Source organism: Acinonyx jubatus, chromosome A2 (assembly GCF_027475565.1).
Source record: "Acinonyx jubatus isolate Ajub_Pintada_27869175 chromosome A2, VMU_Ajub_asm_v1.0, whole genome shotgun sequence".
Lineage (NCBI taxonomy): Eukaryota > Metazoa > Chordata > Mammalia > Carnivora > Felidae > Acinonyx > Acinonyx jubatus.
Window position 1 is genome coordinate 156,965,318 of NC_069383.1, and position 23,758 is coordinate 156,989,075.

The 23,758-nt window shown below is 47.3% G+C and overlaps 1 protein-coding gene across 1 annotated transcript; it reads left to right on the forward strand.

The window, feature by feature from the left end:
• Positions 1 to 1,216: 1,216 nt before the first annotated feature.
• Positions 1,217 to 21,421, forward strand: LOC106987543 (zinc finger protein 709-like). The gene is made up of 4 exons (XM_027050407.2): positions 1,217 to 2,093; positions 17,567 to 17,693; positions 17,916 to 17,973; positions 18,916 to 21,421. Exons 1-4 carry the CDS (start codon positions 2,091 to 2,093, stop codon positions 20,651 to 20,653), a joined length of 1,926 nt encoding a protein of 641 aa, XP_026906208.2. The 5' UTR covers positions 1,217 to 2,090; the 3' UTR covers positions 20,654 to 21,421.
• Positions 21,422 to 23,758: the final 2,337 nt, after the last annotated feature.

The window sequence follows — 23,758 nt, forward strand, 5'->3', positions numbered from 1 at the left end:
GACATGAATAGACACTTCTCCAAAGAAGTCATCCAGATGGCCAACCGACACATGAAAAAATGCCCAACATCACTTATCATCAGGGAAATACAAATCAAAACCACAATGAGATACCACCTCATGCCTGTGAGAATGGCTAACGTTAACAACTCAGGCCACAACAGATGTTGGCAAAGATGCAGAGAAAGAGGATCTCTTTGGCACTGCTGGTGGGAATGCAAGCTGGTGCAGACACTCTGGAAAACAGTATGGAGGTTCCTCAAAAAAATTAAAAATAGAACTACCCTATGACCCAGCAATTGCACTACTAGGCATTTATCCAAGGGATACAGGTATGCTGTTTTGAAGGGGCACATGCACCCCAGTGTTTATAGCAGCACTCTCAACAATAGCCAAAGTATCGAAAGAGCCCAAATGTCCATCGATAGATGAATGGATAAAGATGTGAGATATATATATATATATATATATATATATATATATATATACACACACACAGACACACAGACACACACACACACACACACACACACACACACACACACACTGGAATATTACTCGGCAATCAAAAAGAATGAAAGCTTGCCATTTGCAACTACGTGGATGGAACCAGAGGGTATTATGCTAAGTGAAATTAGTGAGAGAAAGACAAATATATGACTTCACTCATGTGTAAAATCTAAGATACAAAACAGATGACCGTAAGGGAAGGGAAGCAAAAATAATATAAAAACAGGGAGGGGGACAAAACATAAGAGACTTTTAAATATGGAGAACAAACAGAGGGTTACTGGAGGGGGTGTGAGAGTGGGGATGGGCTGAATGGGTCAGGGGCATTAAGGAATCTACCCCTGAAATCATTGTTGCACTACATGCTAACTAAATTGGATGTAAAATTAAAAAATAAATAAAGAAAAATAAAAAAGAATAAAGAAAAGAAATGGTAGTTTTGCATGCTGTATTGGAGAGGATGCCTGTCACAGTGATTCCATCATTGTCAGAATGATGGTTACTCTCTGGTATCCTAGATTCATCAATCAGTGGGATTGCTATTCTGACGAAACCCAGTTTTCTGATAAACTTCATTACAGATGGATTATAGACGGATTAAATCATGTGATCACTAGAAAGGGACAGATCATGACGGCGGGGGGGGGGGGGGTGCGGGGGTGACTGAATCACCAGTAAGAAAGAGTCCCTGCTTACGATTTCCATGCGATCCTAATTTTTCATGTCAGAAACATTTTCTAAATTTAACCATTCTAAACCCAGAAGCCAGTTTTCATCTGAAGTCATGGTTTGTTTTTGGTTCCAGTGACGTTTTTCTGAATCTGACCTAAGTTCTGGAAGGACGCCCGCCTAATGCATCCCTGCTATCTGCCTGTGCACCTTTTTGACAAAAGTACTGTGTCAGACTCCCATTTTGCAACAGCCAAGACCGAAATGCAGCTAGATTAATTATTGTGTCTGGAGAGGTGACTTTAAATAAATTTTTTTTTAAATTTGTTCACTTATTTTTGAGAGAGAAGGAGCGAGCACGAGCAGCCGAGGGGCAGAGAGAGGGAGACGGAGAATCCAAAGCAGGTTCCCCGCTGTGGGCGCAAAGTCCTAGGTGGGGTTGGAACCTACGAATCGTGAGATCACCACCGGAGCTGAAGTCGCGCGCTTAACCAACTGAGCCGCCCTGGCGCCCTTGGAGACGTGATTTTTTTAAGTGTCTGTGTTTGCAAAGAAGTGTCAGAGTTCTGGGAGCGGACAGGCAGTACTACGCTTTCACGCACATGTTCCTGGATAGGGCGCTTCCTGGCCGGTGTTAGGCTCCGACACCTAACCTCCGGCGCCCGCTGTCACTCAGGCGTGAGGGGGCGAGGCCTTGAGAACTGTCCAATCAGGGGCGGCGGCGGCGCGGTGGGTGGGGCGCCGCTCAGCAACCACCCCGGACGTCCCTGCGCTTTTCAGCCTCCCTGGGGATCGCGGGTCGCCTGGATTTAAAGGTGCCACGTTGCTCAAGCCGCCGTTATTTCGCGCTGTGAGCTACACCGTGGGCAGTGCTCTAAGGACGGCCGCCGGGGGACCCAGGAAACCTAGAAATGGTGAGCGTGCCTCCTGGGGTCCAGAGCCGGGCGCTGAGGGGCCGGTTGGAACCGGCCGGAACCGGCTGTGGCGGGACCCCCGCGGTCATCTCCAGAGTCTGCGGACCCGAGTTGGCCGGCGGCGCCTGGGTCCCCTTCGGCTTGGGTGCTGGGCCGGTAGCGGGGACCCTGGCGTCCGGGCTGCCCCGTCCTGTGCACGGCGACTTCGGCCCCGGAGACCCTGGGCAGCTTTGCACCCGCAGCCGCGTCTCCTCCGATTGTGTGGTGACCACGGGGAGGGTCGTCAGGGGGACAATCGTGACTCCTTCGCGTTTGTGCGTGGGAGGAGCTGTGATCTGTGGGGTCCCCAGTCCCTCCTTTTCCCCAGGGCGGGCTCATTTTCTCCTGAGCGTTCCAGATGTTTGGGAAGCACGGTCTGAAGTCCGTGACTCTGTCCCCGCTACACGCCCCCAGCCTAGCTCTCCCTGGGGCAGGCAGTGAATACCTACATTTCTAGTTCCTTCCCGCCTTCCCTAACGCCAGCTTCCCTTTGCCAATTCACAGCATCATTATCAATCATTGGTTCTATGGGTGCATTTCAAACACCCAGCATTTTAGCTCATTATTTAGCCACAGTCCGTGCCTAGCTGTTTTTTTAAAAGGCTAGTCTTCTGTGTGGATATTTGACTTGAGAGAAACGCCGAGAATAATCACCTGGAACTACTTTGTATGAAATCCTTGTGCCTCTCCTCCCCCCCCCCCCCTCCCAGGATCTTTCCTGGGCACAGACATCCTATGGGAAGTCCTTTGGGTGGCGGTTCCTCTTTGAAACTTTCCCGAGTGTTCTGTGCTGTGAGCACAGTTCCAGGTCAGCGCTGCCCCTCTCTGAGTAAGTTGCTTTTAGAAGATTTTTTTTCACTTTATTTTAGTCTTAGTTTTTCAGTGTCTGAAAATTCATGTCATCAGCAGAGCTTGAAACTCAGTGTGAAGTATTTCCAAAGAGGCGCGAAAGAGGTGATTTCAGAAAAATAGTCCAGTACTACAGTTGCACGGCTTAAAAATTGTTGTTTCCCTCTTATTCCTCCCAGCGCAGCTAGTAAGAGTCTGAGGTTTGTTCTTTTATTTGGGGTGAGTTCAGATGGATTTCCAGGGCGTGGATATGCAGACCAGAACTGTGATTCTTTTCCTTCTTTAAATGTGTATTTGTTTTTTAGAGAGAGAGCGAGAGCGAGAGAGAGAATGAGCGTGAGTGGGGGAGGGGCAGAGAGAGAGGGAGCCACAAGAATCCAAAGCAGGCTCCAGGCTCTGAGTTGTCGGCACAGAGTCCGACACCGGGCTGGAACCCCCCCAAATGCATGATCATGACCTGAGCCGAAGCTGAATGCTTAACGGTCTGCGCCACCCAGGCGCCCCTGATTCTTAATCAGGTATGATTCAGAGTTTATAAAAACAATTACTTGCTGTGGAAATAATAATTAACACCTTTTCCCCCCTCCAGGAATGCAATAATTACTTGTGGGGGTTCCTGCTGACCTAGCAGAGTGCCTTCCAATTTTCTTCTCTCTTTTCCGTAGAAACACTGGGTTTGAGTGATTTTTGCTGGCCTCTTCGAGCTGTGCTTTTGTGTGATTTAAAACCTCGGTGGTGTCAGGGGCGCCTGGGTGGCTCAGTCTGTTGAGCATGCGACTTCGGCTCAGGTCATGATCTCACAGTCCGGGAGTTAGAGCCCTGAGTCGGACTCTGTGGGGACAGTTCAGAGCCTGGCGCCTGCTTCGGATTCTGTGTCTCCCTCTCTCGCTTCCTCTCCCCCATTCACACTCTGTCTCTCTGTCTCTCAAAAGTTAATAAACATTAAAAAAAATAAATAAAATGTCAGTGGTGTCCAACCCAACTCCAAGGGGAAGCAGAAGCCTGAGGTCAGGGTCTCTAAGCTAAGACCCCCTTGTTAGATCCTTCCTTCCTTTCTTTCTTAATCTTTTTTTCTTTTTTTTTTTTTGTAAGTAAACTGTAACCAACGTGGGGCTCGAACTTATGACCCCAAGATCAAAGGTCACAGACTATCAACTGAGCCAGACTGAGCCAGCCACGAGCACCTTAAGCTAAGACCCCCTTAAACCTGCAAAAGCAAGTACTTGAAGGCCCCCAGTTGTCCTTGGGGTCCCTCTCTCTGCAGGTGTCCTATTTGCTCACTGCCACTGTGGAAGGAGCCCTTTATTCTGAGAGAAGCTGCAGGCTGGTGGAAATCTGGGATGGCACTCTGGGTGGGTGGGGTGACGAGGCAGTCGAGGCCTTTCTGGAGTTGTAGCTCTCATTGCCTTGGGCCTGTTCGTAGGCCTGGTCTTGCACACTTGGCGGAGGTGCGCTCAGTATAAATCACTTCCGTCGAGAAGTCTGTGAAAGTCCAGTTCTGTGTCCTGGAACCGGGTCAGTGAATGGGGAGGTCATCTGGGTCAGAACCTTAAACTGAACCCTGCTGAGTGTCCTCACTTGGGAGCCTGGAACCCTGAGGCAGGGAGAGGTTCCCTTTGCCCTGGGGAGGGGAGGGGAAGGGAGGGGAGGGGAGGGTGTGCAGGGCTCTTGGAGCGCATTCCTATGGCTGCTCAGGTGTCCCTCCCTTCCCTCCGAGGGGACTGACCCACTCCAGGGCTTCTGTCTCCACCGGGACAGTCTAGAGCGGGGAACCTTCTGAAGGTGGCTTTCCTCGTGTCCTGTGGGACGCGGGCTGCTCGTCCGTGCTGAGTCCAGTTTCTTTCCTGGATTCCTTTATTGATGGAACAGCGCAGCCCTTGGGCCCCGGTTTCCCCCTGCACTTGGACCGCTGAACTGTAAGCTGGTGGAGAGAGACGGTGTGAGGCAAGGTGGAAAATGCGGGAAATGCATGTAGGATTTGTGTTCGGTTTTACTCAAGACAACCTCACAGCATCACTTCCATTCATGGTGGAACTCACGTTGCTTTTCATACCTTCCCAGAATTGAAAAAAAAATTTTTAATGTTTATTTTTGAGAGAGAGAGAGTGAGACACACACACAGACTCTAAAGCAGGCTTCAGGCTCTGAGCTGTCAGCACAGAGTCCAAGGCGGGGCTTGAACTCCCAAACCTGGAGATCATGACCTGGGCCGAAGTCCCACGCTCAGTGGACTGAGCCACCCAGGTGCCCCCCTTCTCAGAATTTGTAAAGCCGGGCTGTGGAACAAGGCATGGAGTGGAAGTTTCTCGTCTAAGTCTCAGGCTGCAGGCCTCCAGGAGCAGCATAGTGGGTTATTGAAATAAGTTCGGATTAATTAAAGATGTTCTGTTTTCTAGCATCAGGGATGAATATGAATGCATCCGTGTTCATTATCTTTGTTTTTTTTTTTTTTTTTTTTTTTTTGCCTTGGAGACTTTCCTTTCTGATTTTAGTTTTTTACGTGTTTATTTTGAGAGAGAGAGAGAGAGTGGTGAGAGCACAAGTGGGGGAGGGGCAGAGAGAAAGTGGGAGAGAGAGAATCCTAGGCAGGCTCTGCCCTGTCAGTGCAGACCCAGATGCTGGGCTTGAACTCATGAACCATGACATAATGACCCGAGTGGAAACCAAGATGCTTAGCTGACTGAGCTACGCAGGTGCCCCTAGACTTATCTTTTTAAAGAGCATTTACATTGTACAGAAAACTTGATCATAAAGTGCAGAGATTTCCCACATAACCCCTCTGTCTGGACACTGTCATATATTTATATATCATGATATATAAATATATACATACAGTTTTTAGCAGAGGTGGGTTTTTTTTTTTTTTAAGGTTTGTTTCTTTTTTTTAGGAATCTCTATACCCTACGAGGGGCTCGAACTCACGACCCTGAGATCAAGAGTTGCACACTTCTCCAGCTAAGCCAGCCGGGCGCCCCTGTCCTATATATATATATTTTTTAATCTCCTATTACTCTGGTGCGTTTGTTATTTTGATGAGCCAGCTTTGGAGTAGTTTACAGTAGGGTTGACTCTTACACAATGTCAGGTCTTCAGCTAATATGAAAACACATGTCTTCATCATTTCTGCGTCGTACAGAATATTGTCATTGTCCTGAACATCTCACGTGCTCGCGCCCCCCTTGTTCATTCCCTAGCAGCCGAGGATCTTCTACTGTCTTTTACGTTTATCTTTTCCAGAATGTCCTATGCTTGGAGCCAGACAGTGTTGTCATAGTGGCTTCTTTCACTTAGGAATAGGATTTTAAGTTTTCTCCATGTGGTTTTGGCTTGGGAATCTCCTTTCTTTTTTTTGTAACTGAAGACTCTTTCATCCTGTGGATTTACCAGTGATTGTTTCTCCATTTGCCTGTATTTGGTGTGTTTGTTCAAGTAAACTAGTTGGGCTGGAACTCACAAGTTGATCTCGAGACCGAGTTAAGTGCTTTACCCACTGAGCCAGCCAGGCTCCCCATTCGCCTACGTTTTGTGCTGGGTCTTAGTACCGGTTGTGGTTGGACTGGCCCTTGTGGATGATGTTATTATGACTGTAAGACTCCCTTTCAGCAGTAACCACCAGGAAACTTGGGGCGGGGGAGGAAATTTATAACCAAAAGAGCTGGAAATTATACAGCGCACTGGGGGTCACACGTCCTCGGTAGAGAGAGACAACACCCAGGCTTGGGTTCTTATTTTATTGAGGTAAGGGTGGGGGTCTGTGATTTTACTGGCTCACACTCATTATGGGTGAATTTAAAACTTAAGAGCAGACGTTTAAATCACGAGAGACACAACAAATGGTCCGAGTGGTCAGTTAGAATCAACCAAGATCTCCAAAACAAAGGAGGTGGTTTGGCTCTTTATCTAGTCACGTGGCCGGCAATGTGTTTATTCTAGATACTGTCTTTGAAGCGTATGCCTCTTTGAAGTGAATGCCTCAGCAAGCAAAGCTTAAGTCAGGCCCCATGCGTCGCAAAAAAGAAAAAAAAAACAAACAAACCCGAAACTGTCAGGGTTTACACTACAATCCACCCTTGTGATGCAGATGAATCAGAGTCGATGGTGAGGACATTAACTGCCTGGTTAGTTAATCTGCTGAAAGTCCAGGAGTAGGGTTTGTCCAAACCCAGAAAGTAGGTCGGATTATGGTAGCAAATTCTGTGATAGTTGAACGGGCAGTAGTCTGAAGTCCAGTCCACAACCGTTGTCCCAAATTTGAAGAGTCCTGCAATAAAACTAAATCCGTGAGGGGCGCCTGGGTGGCTCAGCAGGTTGTAAACATCCTACTTGGGCTCAGGTCCTGATCTCATGGTGCCGCTAGAATCTAATATTTATAAAGGTGTATGAAGGACTTAATTTTTCTCTGTATAGCCACCCCCATTTCTATCTAAGATAACCATGGTAAAACGAATTGGTTTGCAAATTGAGTCTAGTTTTAATAAATTTGGCCTGGTAATTTACATAAGTGCAGTAAGAATAGTGATTGACCACATAGTCTGCTTTGTTGGAACTTTTCATAAGGAATCTCAGGTTGGACTTTTTTTTTTTTAATGTTTTTATTTATTTTTGAGACAGAGAGAGACAGAGCATGAGCTCAGAGGGGCAGAGAGAGGGAAAGACACAGAATCTGAAGCAGGCTCCAGGCTCTGAGCTATCGGCACAGAGCCCGACACGGGGCTTGAACTCACAGACTGTGAGATCATGACCTGAGCTGACGCCTAACCGACTGAGCCACTCAGGCGCCCCAGGTTGGACTTTTAAAAATTTCTTGTGGCTAGGAAGCCAAGCCAAGGACTTAAGCATCAGACTTTGCCTGCAACACCTACTGGTTTGGGTTTAATTCCTCTGTTCTCGGGGTCCTCAAAATATCCTGAGGTTCCTGCACCTACAGAAAGTGACCTTCCCTAGTCACCTGGTAAGGCTGCTGGGAGCCCTATTAACTAGGTATCAGGCTTGATTTTTCCACAGGGCTTTATTGGCTCCGTAAAGTCAGCCTTAGTTCCTTAAAAAGCTGTCTGTTCATATTTGAATCTACGTGTGTCTCTGTTAAACATAACATTTCAGTCAAAGCCTTGGTAATACAACTAATGTTTTCAATCGTGTCCTTTTGCAGGGAGACTAGATTCTTACTGATTTTATGTAACTGTATACTACGAATACTCATTAAAAGTTTCTGAATTCTGGAGAGATCAGGTAGGGAGAAAAAGTGATAGTTTCACCTTTGTTTACAAAGGTATACTTTATCATAAATTGGTGGAAGTCATAGCTAGCTTAAGAGGAAGGGTTTTCTTAGATCTAGGAAGCAAAAGATTAAAGAGTCCGAAAATTTTAAGCAAAAAGTCATAACAATTATCCTTATCAGTTCACTCAGTCCTATGTAATTAATCCTTTCTCTTGATCTTTGGTTAGCAGTTTTATGGATGCGGTTTTTCCTGAGAGCACTGTAAATTCTTACCCAGTTCAGTGGAATGATCTGAAAGTTACCAGAAACCTGAATTCGAGAGGGCTTGTCATAGCCCTCTCCACGAATATCTCAGAGAATATCTCCACGAATATCTCTGAATGTCACTCGCAAGAGCATCAGAGTAAAACACCTGTCTATTGAGTGACAAAGGACTTAAAAATGGCCATGGTTAAAGATCCGATGAGAGTTCATCGTGAGGCCGTTGCCAGGACAATTTGTTTATTTCTGCGGCACGTAACATTCCAAGATAATAACTAGAATTACAAGTGATAACGTTATACCAGGACATGGGGGAGCCTCAGGAATTTCGTGCAATTTCTAGAACGCTTCTTTTAATAACATTCACCCATAACTTATGACCTGAGAGTTTATCATCACTGATTCGACGGTGCCTCCCACGTAATTTAACATACCCCATGAAAAGCCTAATTCGTGTAGCCTCTCTTTGTTCCTTCTGTCGGCCAGCTGTTGCGGGCAGTTTTAGTTACCTGCTGGGGTGTTTACATTTCAAAGGCATGGTAAGATTTACATCTTCAGGGGACCGAGAAAGAAAACACAAGCTTTTCCCTAGGAGTTTCTTGCCTTTTGGATGGTTTTGACCGTTCCAATCAAGATGTGGTAGTGCCATGCTGTGATTAGGGGGAGCGCCCTGCAAGGACTCCTTCTCTGGGCGTGGGTCAAATGGGGGCCTCTTCAGGGTAGGAAAAGAAGGGTTGGGGTCGAGGAATTAGTAAACCCATTGGACCTTCCCAGTTTCGCCTAGCAGGAGATGGGCTCATCTTAATGTTTTCCATTCCCCGGGAGCCTTAGCTGTGATCACTGTGATGTCACGATGGGCATAGAGCCAGGCAGCAAATCTCCAAGTCTGGAAGGAGGTCCTAGTATAAGTTGGTAGCTCTGGGAGCCTTTGCCTTCCCAGTTCCCTCTTCCTCCTCGTTAGAGGCCCTGGTAATCCTCTCAGGGGATTCCACTGGTGGCAGGGGCTGTATTTCTTGGTTCTGCCCTGTTCAGGGGAAAGTTGAGGGAGCTTAGGGTCTGTGGTATCTGGGCGGAAACAAGCATAGAGGCCTGGATGGATCTTTAAGAAACTTAATGGATTGTAGGGTCTTGAGAGATACCAGCCGGTTGATGTATTTGGCAGCTGTGAGTGACAATTCAGAGCCTGTTCCAAACCATCAAAAACCCACAGTTAGCCAATTGATTCCCCTCTCTCCTTCCTGCATAAAATCTTCAAGGAAGGTTTGATTTTTTAGTTAAGGTATACTTTGTGTGTGTGTGTGTGTGTGTGTGTGTGTGTTTAATTAAAAAAACTTTTATTTTTGAGAGAGACACGTGCGCGCACACACACACACACACACACACACACACACACACAATCTGAGTGGGGGAGGGGCAAGGAGAGTGGGAGACACAGAATCGGAAGCCGGCTCCAGGCTCTGAGCCGTCAGCCCAGAGCCCGACGCGGGGCCTGAAGTCATGAACCGTGAGATCGTGGCCTGAGCCGAAGTCCGACGCTCAACCGACTGAGCCACCCAGGTGTCCCTGTTACCAGACACTTTCGGATGATGGCACGGTGAGCCTTCGTAGTTAGCAATTTTCCTTTCCAGGGAGTCCCAAGAGACTTCTGGCTTGAGGTCTGCCTCCACTAGTGTGATATGCACAGGGTCTTTGAGAAAACCCCTTAGGCGAACCCTCTAGAGCCGGAGACCTCTCGGCATGCTGGTATGATAGCATTGAGGAACACCCGGGACGTGCCTTGGGCTTTTGCATTTATCAAGGAGCAGGTGTTTGTCCTCTGGGATCTTGGGTGCTTACACCGGATGTCGGTGACATTTATTTATTGAAAAAATTTGTTTTTTGAGAGAGAGACAGAGCGTGAGCAGGGGAGGGGCAGAGAGAGAGGGAGGCACAGGATCCCAAGCCGGCTCCAGGGTCTGAGCGGTCAGCACAGAGCCTGACGCGGGGCTCGAACTCTTGCACCGTGAGATCATGACCTGAGCTGAAGTGGGACGCTTAATTGACCGAGCCACCCAGGCACCCCGGATGTTGATGACATTTATATCTGTCCTTTCATTTTTTTTTTTTTTTTTTTTTAAGCACCATCATGCCCGGAATCGGACCCATATCCCATCGAGTCAGGTGTGAAGAGTGACACAGAGACCATTGGCCTTTGTTACATTTTTTTTCCTCTGGTGGTGCCGTTGGTTTCTGGTTGCAAGGCTGCTTCACTCTTCTGGGTTCGGGCTTATAGTCCGGACATGAGTCACTGACTCTGTGGTCACAGGCGGAGTTCTCCCAGACTGCTCAAATGTGGGACTGTTTTCCTCATGCCTTTAGCCTAGAGCCTGTCCTTGGGATATGACAGTAGCCTTGTGATCGCAATTTCACCCTCCTTAGCTCTCCTTGCCTTGAGGTATGGAGGACCCTTATGCATGTTAATAGTCAATTAAGGCCTTTTGTTGGTGAATTTAAATTAAAAAATTTTTTTATTAAGTTTATTTATTTTGAGAGAAACAGAGCTTGAGCGGGAGAGGGGCAGAGAGGGAGACAGAATTCCAAGCAGGCTCCGCACTGTCAGCACAGAGCCCGACGCGGGGCTCGAACCCACGGACCGTGAGATCATGACCTGAGCCAAAGCCGGCCACCCAACCGACTGAGCCAGCCGGGCACCCCTCTTTGGTGAATTTAAAACACAAGAGCGGGCATTTCAAGTGGAGGAGGAGGAAAAACAAGCGGCCCAGGTAGTTATTGAAATCAATCAAGATGTTTAACAAAAAAGATGGCTCAGTGAGGGGCCGGGGCCTTATTCTTCCTGCTGGCTGGCTGTGTATTTATTTGAAATGGCCATCTTTGAAGTGAATGCCTTAGCAATCAAAGCTTAATTCAGGCCCTTGCATTACAACCAACCAACCAACCAACCAACCAAAAAAACAATTGTCAGGGTTTACACCTAGAGGCTGGTGATAACTCTTTTATTTGCAATTTTCCAAAGACCCAGCACTTTCAAATTGCTTTTGTTCCTTGACCTGCGTGTTCAGATCTATTTCCCATTTTTAATTGGGTTGTTCGTCTTCTACGAGTTTTAAGAGTTCTTTGGATATTTTAGATACCAGTCCTTTATCAGGTAAGTGATTTATAAAGATTTTCTGCCAGTCTGTGGCTTGTGTTTTCATCTCCTTAATTAACACTGTCTTTCTCTGGGCAGGAGTTCTTCATCTTGATGAAAACATATTTATTTTTTCTTTCTTGGATCTTGCTTTCGTCATTGTGTCCCCAAAGCATTCACCAAACCCAGGGCCGCCTAGATTTTCTCCTCTGTTCTCTTTTAGGAGTTTTGTAGTTTAACATTTTACACTAAATCTATGATCCTTCACCCCCACCCCCACCCACCTTCCTGCCAGCCCCCGACTCACACGTATTAGACTCCTTGGTCCCTGTTTCCAGACTGGTCGGGTGGGTGGTCGACATCACCACTGACCCTGTGTGCTCACTTTGCTGCGCTTTGGTCACAGCGTCGTGGCGCTTGGACCCCCCGCCCCCTCACCAAGTCCCTGGGATAGTCCAAGCCCATGCATGCCCCCTGTCACGCTCCGTAGCAGGGCTACGATCCATTGTTTAATTTTTGTGAGAGGTGTAAAATCTGTGTACGGATTCTTTGTGTGTATGTTTATGGATGTCTAGTTCTTCCTGCACTATTAACTCTAAAGGCTACATTTTCTATTGAATTGCCTTCAGTCCTTTCTCAAAGATGAGTTCTGTATTCTTGTGTGGATCTTTAGAAAGTGAAGGGTGCCTGGTTGGCTCAGTCGATTCAGTGTCTGACTCTTGATTTCAGCTCAGGTCATGATCTCACCGCTCGTGGGTTCAAGCCCTGCATTGGGCTCCTTGCTGACCGTGCGGAGCCTGCTTACGATCCTCTCTCTCTGCCCCTCCCGTGTGCTTGCGCGCGCGCGCGCGGTCTCTCTCTCTCTCTCTCTCTCTCTCTCTCTCAAAATAAGTAAATAAACTTAAAAAAAAAAGTAGTAATTGACTTTTGTAAATTAACATTTTGTCCTTCAGCTTTCCTTAGTCTCTTGGTATAGTTGACTTTTTTTTTTCAACGTTTATTTATTTTTTAGACAGACAGAGCATGAATGGGGGAGGGGCAGAGAGAGAGGGAGACACAGAATTGGAAACAGGCTCCAGGCTCTGAGCCATCAGCCCAGAGCCTGACGCGGGGCTCGAACTCACGGACCGCGAGATCGTGACCTGGCCGAAGTCGGCCGCTCAACCGACTGTGCCACCCAGGCGCCCCTATAGTTGACCTTTTAACACAGGTTTGAACTCTGTGGGTACGTGGGTGTAAAAAAGTTTTTAAGGAGATGATAGCAAAAGCCACAAGGTATTTTTTATTTCAAAAATTTTTTTAATGTTTGTTTATTTTTGAGAGAGACAGGATGTGAGCTGGGGCGGGGCAGAGAGAGAGAGAGAGGGAGACACAGAATCCAAAGGAGGCTCCTGGCTCCCAAGCTGTCAGCACAGAGCCTGATACGGGGTTCGAACTCATGGACCATGACATCATGACCTGAGCTGAAGTCAGACGCTTACCGGACTGAGCCACCCAGGCGCCCCGACAAGGCATTTATTTACAGCTACCCCCGCCCCCACCCCCCGGCCGGCCTTCCCTGGACTGAATCAAAAGTGACGGGCCCAGAGGTGGTGCTTGCTGCCTCCTGAGTACCCGTGGAGGTGCTGGCACGGGGCAGGGCTGCAGGTCGCCCGTGTACTGACGGGGTGGTCAGGTGGCGTATCTCGTGCTAGTCTTCAGGAGGCCGGGCTGAAGTGGGGAAACTCATCAGTGATGCACAAGGAGGCCACACCCACTGAGTCCTAGGCAAGCAGGTTGGCCTCTGGCGCTGCATTTGGGACAGCTACGGTCGTCGGGTCCCTCCCAGGCCAGCGGGGACGGCACCCCAGTCCTCCTGGGGGTGGGAGCGCTTAGGTGTGGCCACAGCTGCTGAGAGGCGTGGGCCTGGGGTGCAGCTCCCAGCGGGCGAGGCAGCTCCACCAGCCTCCAGGCTGCTGTCGCCACCCTGAGGCCTGGCCGAGCTGAAGCTACCAGGCGATGGACCGTGGCCATCCTGGGGCCAGGCCCGCAGCCATTACCCACCGCGCCCGGGGCCTAATCCAGCCTGGCTGGGCCTACCTATGGGTAGATTTTTTTCAATCAACGTTTCCTTATAATTTCATTAATGTTTTCTTTAGCTTACTTTACTGGAAGAATCTAGGGCACGTAACCTACAAAATACGTGTTAATCGGCTTTTATGTTGTCCTTAAAGATCCCGGTCAACAGTAAGCTCTCCATAGTTATAGGCGGCCAAAAGATGTACCCAGATATTTGACTGCCCAAGGGTTTGGTGCCCCTAACTCCCAAGTTGTTCAAGGGTCAGCTGGAGTTGGAAGGGATTTTCTTGTCATTTGGGACTATGCGATTTGCTCCACAGTCTTGTCTTTTGCCGCAAAGACCATTTTATTTCTAGCTTCCCAACCTGCATACTGTTTTGTTTTGTTTTGTTTTTTTCCTTTTTGGGTCTTACTGCATTAGTTAAGAATTCTAGTACAAGGTTGACCAGGACTGGGGAGAGGGGACATCCTGGCCTTCTTCCTGATGTTACCAGAAAGCATTTAGTTCTTTCAGGGTAGTGCACGTATATTAAATAAAAGCCCAGTTGATGTGTAGAGAGGTAGGTGTGGGCACAGGGGAAGGAAGCATCCTCCTCTCCAATGATTTGGTCTCCGTCTTTAGGGAGCTTATTATCTGTGTACTTGGGTTTGACCTACTGTGCTACAGTGGGAAAGGTATGTCTCTTAGTTCCTAGCAAAAACCTCTTGAAGCCCTTGGAATTACCTAAGTGATAAGGGGGTGATCGTGTCTTTTTTTGTTTTTAATTTAATTTAATTTAATTTAAAATTAATTAAAATTAGATTAATTTAATAAAATTAAATTTTATAAAAAATTTAATAAAATTTAATAAAATTAAAATAAAATTAATTTAAAATTAATTAATTAAAATAATTTAATTTAATTAAAAAAATTTTTTTTAACATTTATTTATTTTTGAGACAGAGAGAGACAGAGCATGAACGGGGGAGGGTCAGAGAGAGGGGGAGACACAGAATCCGAAACAGGCTCCAGGCTCTGAGCGGTCAGCACAGAGCCCGATGCGGGGCTTGAACTCACGGACCGCGACATCATGACCTGAGCTGAAGTCGGACGCTTCACCGACTGAGCCACCCAGGCGCCCCGATCGTGTCTTTTAAAAACATTTTTTTTAGTGTTTATTTTTGAAAGAGAAGAGTGCAAGCGGGGGAGGAGCAGAGAGAGGGAGACTGAGGATCTGCAGTGGGCTCCGTGCTGACAGCAGAGAGCCCCCTGCGGGCCTCGAACTCATGAACTGTGATATCATGACCGGAGCTGAAGTCAGATGCTCAACAGATGGAGCCACTCAGGCGCCACCCCTTTATATATTTATATATATATACATATGTATATAATGCGTGTGTGTGTGTGTGTGTGTGTGTGTGTATATATATAATGTAAATATAAATATATACTGCTACTACATAGCAGGGTGAGGGTTGAACACACCATGAACACCAAGCCTTGATTAAGGGCTTGGGACTTTGAGCCCCAGCTCCCAGCATCTGGAGAGAGAAGACAGGCTATGGAGAGTGAGTTAATCACCAGTGGCCAGAGATTTCATAAATTGTGTCCATTGAATGAAATCTCCACGAAAACCCTTGAAGACCCAATTCGGGGGGTGTCCAGGTGGGTGAACACCTACATCCAGGTGCTAGAAGGTTGGCGTGTCCGGAGAGGAGGGGGCAGCTCTGCAAACCCCTCCCCCCCCACTCCCCTTAGGCGTATGACCACCTGACTTGGCATCACTACGTCTTGTCTGTGTCATGTAAGTTACCGCACATGATGGCACATGGAGGGGATCCAAATGTGTGGGCGGCCGGGCAGAAGTGTCACAGCCAGCGTCCGACGTAGGGGCAGTGTGTGGGACTGAACTCTTCACCTATGGAGTCTGATGTGGACTCTGGGTGTTAGTGTTGTAAGTGAATTGAACTGTTAGACACCCGTTTGGTGACATAGAATTGGAGAAGTGGTGTTGGGACAGACATCACATATTTGGTGTCACGAGGGGGAAAAAAACCTCGTCATCCTCAGAAGAAGCACTCCACCTTCTGGAGGTGATAAGGCTAGAAGGGACTTAAGTTGGCTGTTTCCCTCCTCCCAGGTCGAATAGGCCTTGGGACGGTCCTGGTCACTTATACTCTTGTGAAATAGATTGTCTTGAGGATGGGCCTTGTTGAGAAGCATAGGATATTACGGACCTTTTTCCCCCTTTTTTTTTTTTTTTTTTAAAGTAGGCTTTACGCCCACTTGGGGCTTAACCTCACCACCCTGAGATCAAGACCTTAGCTGAGATCAAGAGTCAGTTAACTGTCTGAGCCACCCAGGTGCCCCTGTACCTATCTTTAAATGACTACTTTTTATCTCTGTAATTTGAGAGAGAGGAAAACACAGAATCCGAAGCAGGCTCCAGACTCCGGGCTCTGAGCTGTCAGCACAGAGCCCGACACGGGGCTCGAACTCACAAACCAGGAGATCATGACCTGAGCTGAAGTCAGGTGCTTAACTGACTGAGCCACACAGGCGCCACTCTAAGGCTTTCTAAGCTTAGAAATGTTCATTCTCTTCTGCACACTAGATAATAGGACTTTTTATGAATGTGCTCTGTAGTTCCATGGTGGAAAGAATAATTATGACTGACCAGTTCATTACTGGTCATGAGGCACCTCATTACTCCCTGAGAAATGTTCCTCATTTGCTGTCAGTCTACTGAATCCGCCCATTCTAGCATTAGAATTGCTGGGTGGGACGTTTTCGCTGTTCCCTAGACATGAACATCATTGAATTACTGATCTCTTTCACGGACCAGCATTTAGGGGAATTAATCCGTTGAGGGATTCCTGTGCTTGGATAGACTGTTGTCCTGCCTTCCCAACAGAGGAACTCGGAAATGAGAGAAGTTGGGAGGAAAGCCTCTCAAATGGCTGGTTAGGTATCCGTTGCACCAGGAATCAGAAAAAGGAGATTTGATGAGATTTTTGGACTCTGTGTCATATCCCGTACACATGCATCTTCAGTACTGGTGTGGAATTCAGCGAAGTCCCTTGCAAACTCCAGGCCTTAACGTGTTCCTCAAGGTCACAAGGCCCTGGTCAGTTATGATTCTGTCAGAAAATCTCTTCTGGTCTGTGTGCCTTTGTGTCCTAAAAATTAATGGGAGGCAACCCTGAGACTCGTTAGTATATGGATTTTGGGGATGTCTAAGTTGTCACGTCTTTTCCTCCCGTCTGAGTTGAGTCCTCCGAATATCATCCTGGTCCGTGAAATGAGACAGAGCACGGAAGGCAAAACTGATTTCCGTGATAAATATTCTACAAATGCGAATTGTACTCTTCCATGAGAGTATTGTTGTTCATCTAGCTGGATATGACTGCAGTGGCCTGCAGGACGTTAGGACGTTATGGCCAGCTGGATCTTTCGATAGTTTGGATCCTCCTGGCTCCTCATGTTTGGGGATGGGAATAGGAGAAAAAGCTTCCATTTTTTTTTTCCTGTTTTTGTTCATAAAACATCGTGCACTTATGACCCCAGGCTTCATGGAGTAGTACCTGATGTGGTTATTTAAGGAGATGAAAGTTTTTCTCACAAAGAATTGGTGGTCTTAAGATGGAAATATTTCTTCCGACTCTGTAGCGTTTCTCCAAGGTGTTCTGTTCCCTGACAGTAGAGAGCAATGAAGATTTGAAGTGATCACCGTAAAAATGTAGCAGTAAATTCCGTGTGTTCGTGATGCTGTTAAATTCACGAGGACGTGAGTGTGGCCAGAGAGGAGGAGTCTGAGAACCAAGTCGTAGAATGAATGTTGAGAAGTCAGGGTCGTATGTGAATTTCTTACGAATTGAGTATAGATCGCCAGTTCTGCCCATCTTACCCATCCCCCTGTACACATGTATGGGATGTTTTAGGACTCAGTGGCCTTTGAGGATGTGACTGTGAACTTCACCCTGGAGGAGTGGGCTCTTCTGAATCCTTCCCAGAAGAAACTCTACAGAGATGTGATGCAGGAAACCTTCAGGAACCTGGCCTCAGTAGGTAGGGATGATGATATTCTTATTTGCTTGGTCAATATTCTTATTCACTTAATCAACTAGGGAGCCAGTGTTGCTTGTTTATCGGTGCTGTTTCGAGAGGTTAAGTGCGGAAAGCAGATACGTTGGTAAATGAAGCAGCCATGGTGACGGTTCATCAGGGACGTAGAAACTAAAATAATATTAGTATTTTTTTATAATTGATTTTTCCTGGTCTGCGTTGTAGGAGACAAATGGGAAGATCGTAACAGTAAAAGTCTGTATGAACATGAGACAAATCGAAGGTGAGTCCCACTCATATAAGAGCAGTGTCCCTGGGGGTGCCTGGCCAACTCAGTTAGTAGACAGCATGCAACTATTCTATGTTATTTATTTTTTTTAACATTTGTTTTAACGTTTTATTTATTTTTGAGAGAGAGACAGAGCATGAACGGGGGAGGGGCAGAGAGAGGGGGAGACACAGAATCCGAAGCAGGCTCCAGGCTCCGAGCCATCAGCCCAGAGCCCGACGCGGGGCTCGAACTCACGGACCGCGAGATCGTGACCTGACCTGAAGTCGGACGCCTGACCGACTGAGCCACTCAGGCGCCCCTCTTTTATGTTATTTTAAAAAAAAAACTGTTTGATGTTTATTTTTGAGAGAGAGAGAGAGAGAGGTGCAGGGAGGGGCAGAGAAAAAGAGGCAGACACAGAGTCCGAAGCAAGCTGTAGGCTCATGAACTGGGAGACCTTGACCTGAGCCGAAGTCAGACGCCCAACTGACTGAGCCACCCAGGTGCCCACCCCCCACCTTTTTAATGTTTACTTAAAAGTAAATAAATAAATTAAAATAAAAAAAGAGTGTCCCATGAGAGCATCTTTGTCATGAAATTAAAACAAACAAGCAAATAAAACAAATCAGACCAGTTTTCAAGTCTGTTCGTTTTTCGGATATTTTCATCAAGAATTTTTGCTGTAATGTGACCTAGATGTTCGACGTGTGAATAATAGTACACGTGGAAAAATGTCTTCAGAAACCCCGTTGATGACCATCTCTTTTGATGAGAGCTGCGATCGAGTCCTCTCGCAGAATGCCCAGCACCCGTTCACTTCCAGACGACCAGCACGAAACACATACGCGGTGTTTTTGGGAAAATGGCGGAAAAAAAAAAGTCTCATTGCAATAATACAGTGAATGCGAAATTCCTAATAAACCGTTAATAACCTGCTTCTCCTTTCTCTGGCAGGCGCGTGGTAGAGAGTCCCTGTCACAGTAAAGAAGGTAGTCAGCGCGGAGACCCCCGCCGCCAGAATCCAAGTCCTAAGCAGATAAAGAAGATTTCTACCGGAATCAAACTCCGTAAATGCAGTTTCTGTGGACAGGTGTTCAGGCATCATTCATCCTTCAGCAGGCACATGCTCTCGCACACTGGCCACAAACTGTACGAGTACCAGGAATACGAAGAGAAGCCTTATAAGTGTAAGGAGTGCGGGAAGGCCTTCAAACATCGCCAGTCCATCCGCGTACACGTCAGGACTCACACCGGCGAGAAACCTTACAAGTGCCAGCACTGTGGGAAAGCCTTCAAGCACTGCCAGTCCATTCGCAAGCATGAGAGGATCCACACCGGTGAAAAGCCCTACGCGTGCAAACAGTGCGGAGAAACGTTCCGGTATCGCCACAACTTCCAGAAACACGAGCGGACGCACACCGGAGAGCAGCCCTACAGGTGTAAGCACTGTGGGAAAGCCCTCAGTTGTCTCAGCTACTGCCGGGTTCACGAGCGAACTCACACCGGCGAGAAACCGTACGAGTGTAAGCAATGTGGGAAAGCCTTCAGTTACGCCAGTTACATCCGAATACACGAGAGAACTCACACCGGAGAGAAGCCCTATGAGTGCAAGAAGTGTGGGAAAGCCTTTAGTTGCCCAAATTACTTTCGAAAACATGAGAAAACGCACACCGGGGAGAAACCCTACGAGTGTAAGCAGTGCGGTAAAGGCTTCAGCTGCCCTAGATCCTTCCGCAGTCACGAAAAGAGACACCGGGGCGAGAAGCCGTACGAATGTAAGATATGCGGTAAAACCTACAGCTGCCCCGTGTACTTTCGAAACCATGAAAGGAGACACAGCGGGGAGAAGTCCTATGAATGCAAAATCTGTGGGAAGTCCTTCAGTTGTCCCAAGTATTTTCGAAAACACGAGAGAAGTCACACGGGCGAGGAACCCTGTGAATGTAACGACTGTGAGAACGTTCCCGTGAGTCCTCTCGCGATATTTCAAAGACACGTGATGAAGGCCACCGGAGACGGACCTTACAAGTGTAAGGAGTGCGGGAAGGTCTTCGACTGCCCCAATTACTTTCGATGTCACGAAAAGATCCACAGTGGAGAAAAGCCATACGGATGTAAGGAATGTGGCAAAGCCTTCAGTTCCTCCATGTCCCTTCAAAACCACGAAAGAAGTCATAGTAGGAAAAAACCTCATGAATGTAAGGAATGTGGCAAAGCCTTCAGTTTTCCCTGTTCCCTCCAGAAACACGAAAGAAGCCACACCGGGGAGAAACCCTATGAATGTAAACAGTGTGGGAAAGCCTTCACTTACCTCAGTTCTATGCAAAAACACGAAAGAACTCACAGTGGAGAGAAACCGTATGAATGTAAGCAGTGTGGGAAAGCCTTCATTTATCTCAGTTCTATGCAAAAGCACGAAAGGACCCATAGTGGAGAGAAGCCGTACGAATGTAAGCAGTGTGGGAAAGCCTTCATTACTCTCTCAAACGTTCAAAGGCACATGATAAAGCACACCGGAGATGGACCTTGTAAATGTAAGGAGTGTGGGAAGGCCTTCGACTGTCCTAGTTCGTTGCGAACACACGAACGGACTCACACCGGGGAGAAACCCTATCAGTGTAAACATTGTGGTAAAGCCTTTACTCGTTCCAGTTCTCTACGAAACCACGAGAGAACTCATAGCGGAGCGTAGCCGTGTGAATGTAAGGAACGTGGGAAAGCCTTCGGTTCCAGTTCTTTCTGAATACACGAGATCACTCACACTGGAGAGAAACGCTCTGTGCACAAACAATACGGTCCAGTCCTACTCGCTGTTACCTTCATATACACGGAACTCCTACTAGAGAGAAACCGAACGGAAGGAAAGTGGCGAAAGCCTTCCTTTATCACAGTCTTTCGAGGACGCACGGGTGCACGCGGGGGAGAAACCATATGAATGTAAGGGACGTGGGAAGGCCATCCGTGCATGTCCGTGAGAAGCCACAGAAGAACCCACACTGGAGAGGGTAGTCTTGAATGTAAACATTGTAGGAAAATTCACTTGCCCCACCTCCTTGCAAAGCCACAAGAGAATGTATAATGGATAGATACTTTATAAAGAAACACCTTCTGATTTTAACAAATGTTTTCAAAGTCCTTTGAAAACTGCACTGGAAGGAAATCCTATTTTTGTAAGTAATATGGGTAAGCCTGGTGCAAATTAATTAGTGTATGACACTCCCCCAAATTCACAACACGAAAGAAACGTTACTAACGGTATACATATATTGTCTTCATCAGCGGCTTTTTTTCCTCCAGTTTTATTGGGAAAAATTAACATATTACTGCATAAGTTTAAGGCATGTAGCCTGATGGTGTGATTTACATATTTTGTGGAAAAGGTACAATGGCTCGTTTTTGTTTTGTTTAACGTTTATTTATTTTTGAGAGAGAGAGACAGAGAGACAGAGAGAGAGAGAGAGAGAGAGAGAGCTACAGAATCCACAGCAGGCTCCAGGCTCCGAGCTGTCAGCACAGAGCCTGATGCGGGGCTCGAACTCACAAACTGTGAGATCATGACCGGAGCCAAAGTCGGACACCCAACCAACTGAGCCACCCAGGGGGCCCCCCTTTTGTTTTTTATTTTTAAATTTATTTATTTTGAGTGAGAGTGGGTGAGGGGAAGGGAGAGAGAAAATCTCAAGCAAGCTCTGCACTGACAGTGGGCTCGAACTCCCAAACCATGAGATCGTGACCTGAGCCGAAGTCAGATGCTTAACTGACTGAGCCACCCAGGCGCCCCTCATTCTTAAAGGAATTCTCTGTAGTTTGGATTTCTACTTTAGTTTTGCAAGTAAACATTGAGGTGGGAAAATATTACAGGTACTCACGAAGCAGCAGATTCTGAGTTTAACAGGTAAAATTTTCCACTTGGTAAAAGGCTAGTGTTTCTGTTTGGACGGCTTTTATCCGTGGACGAACCGAAGTCTATTTCCAACATGCAAGTAGGTTTAATTTTTACGTAATTTTTTCCTTTTTCTGTAAGGATAGGGCTATTGAGTAATGACGTGTTATCCTTAAAAATAAACTGCCAATTCTTCAGCAAAAATGAGTTTTGCAGCAACAGAGAAGTGCAGTTCCGGACAAGGAAGCCATGCATGGCCATGGCCATGGGCAACCGGAGGACAAAGGAGAGGAGGGCTCCTCCTATAGAAGAAAGCGGGGGACTTAGGAGGGGCTGTTATGAACAAAAGTTTGATCAGAGCACACCGGGGGTTCAAAATACAGCGGCTTTTCATGGGCCGAGTCGTGACTGTGTCATTGACTGGCCTGTTGTGGGGTGAGGAGGAACCCTCTCTTCTCCTGCAGAGGTAATAAAGTAGTCGCCAAAGTGGTATTTCAGGGTACGTCCCGTCCCGTTGAGTGCGCACCTGAGGAGCCATAGGGCTGGGAACTTCTGCTGAGCTCCTGACTCCTGACATTTTCAACAGGTTTCCTTTTGTCAACTTTTACATTTCGTCCTTTGGTCGAGATCTTTCTTTGAACGCGTTGCTGCTGAAGAGTCAGGCTTTCCACGTTGAGTGGTTTTCTCTTTCAGGGCCTCCATTAGAAAGAAAGCGCAGGGGGCGCCTGGGTGGCACAGTCGGTTAAGCGTCCGACTTCAGCCAGGTCACGATCTCGCGGTCCGTGAGTTCGAGCCCCGCGTCGGGCTCTGGGCTGATGGCTCGGAGCCTGGAGCCTGTTTCCGATTCTGTGTCTCCCTCTCTCTCTGTCCCTCCTCCGTTCATGCTCTGTCTCTCTCTGTCCCAAAAATAAATTAAAAAAAAAGTTGGGAAAAAAAAAAAAGAAAGCGCAGAGCCGTTGGAGCCTCCGTCAGCCACATTTGAGTAACTAATCTGGGTTAGAGGGAGAACTCCTAGGCATTTCCCAACCAAGGTCTGTGTCTTCTCAAGGTCAGAGGTGTTGGAGATCATCTCGGGAGTGTTGAGGCAGCATCACCTTATTGGGTACATTTTTTTTTTTTTAAATTAATGTTTATTTTTGAAGGAGAGACAGAGCATGAGTGGGGGAGGGGCAGAGAGAGGGGGAGACACAGAATCCGAAGCAGGCTCCGGGCTCCGAGCTGTCAGCACAGAGCCCGACGCGGGGCTCGAACTCACGGACCGCGAGATCATGACCTGAGCCGAAGTCGGCCGCTCAACCGACTGAACCACCCAGGCGCCCCAGTTGGGTGCACTGTCCAACTCAGTTGGACAACTAAGTTGGTCCAACTTAGAGGAGGAAGGTGCACTCGCTGAATGCAGACCTCCGAGTCCAGTATCCCTCTTGGAAGTCGCTGCGTAAAGCAGCCATAGGCGAAGAATGAGAAAATATTGCAAAAACACGTGGTTGTAATCAACCACCTGCATTTGGGGAGATACATACAGTACAGGTATAAATATGAAGCAACAGCTGATGAGTTTTTCGTAGAACAAACCTTCAAAGGCTTTTTAAAGAGTGTTCTCTCAAAAGAGCTGTTGGTGACCAAATGGATTACATCCTGTAAGGTCGCTAATTCAGAGACGGTGAATTTGGAGGAGAATCCAGTCAGTTACCCTTTCCGATGAAAGAAAGACTTGTGAATTTCGAATCGTCTTCTTTTTTTTTTTTTTAATTCTTTTAATGTTTATTTTTGAGAGAGAAAGCGCAGGCAGGGGAAGGGCAGAGAGGGAGAGGGAGACAGAGGATCCAAAGCGGGCTCCGTGCTGACAGCAGCATGCCCGACACGGGGCTCGAACTCGGGAACTGTGAGGCCATGACCTGAGCTGAAGCCAGACGC

Excerpts from the sequence above, each read along its gene's own strand:
- LOC106987543 (XM_027050407.2), top strand. Across the intron at positions 17,694-17,915 it reads CAGGAACCTGGCCTCAGTAG|GAGACAAATGGGAAGATCGT; the intron begins GTAGGGATGATG and ends TCTGCGTTGTAG. Across the intron at positions 17,974-18,915 it reads GAACATGAGACAAATCGAAG|GCGCGTGGTAGAGAGTCCCT; the intron begins GTGAGTCCCACT and ends TTTCTCTGGCAG.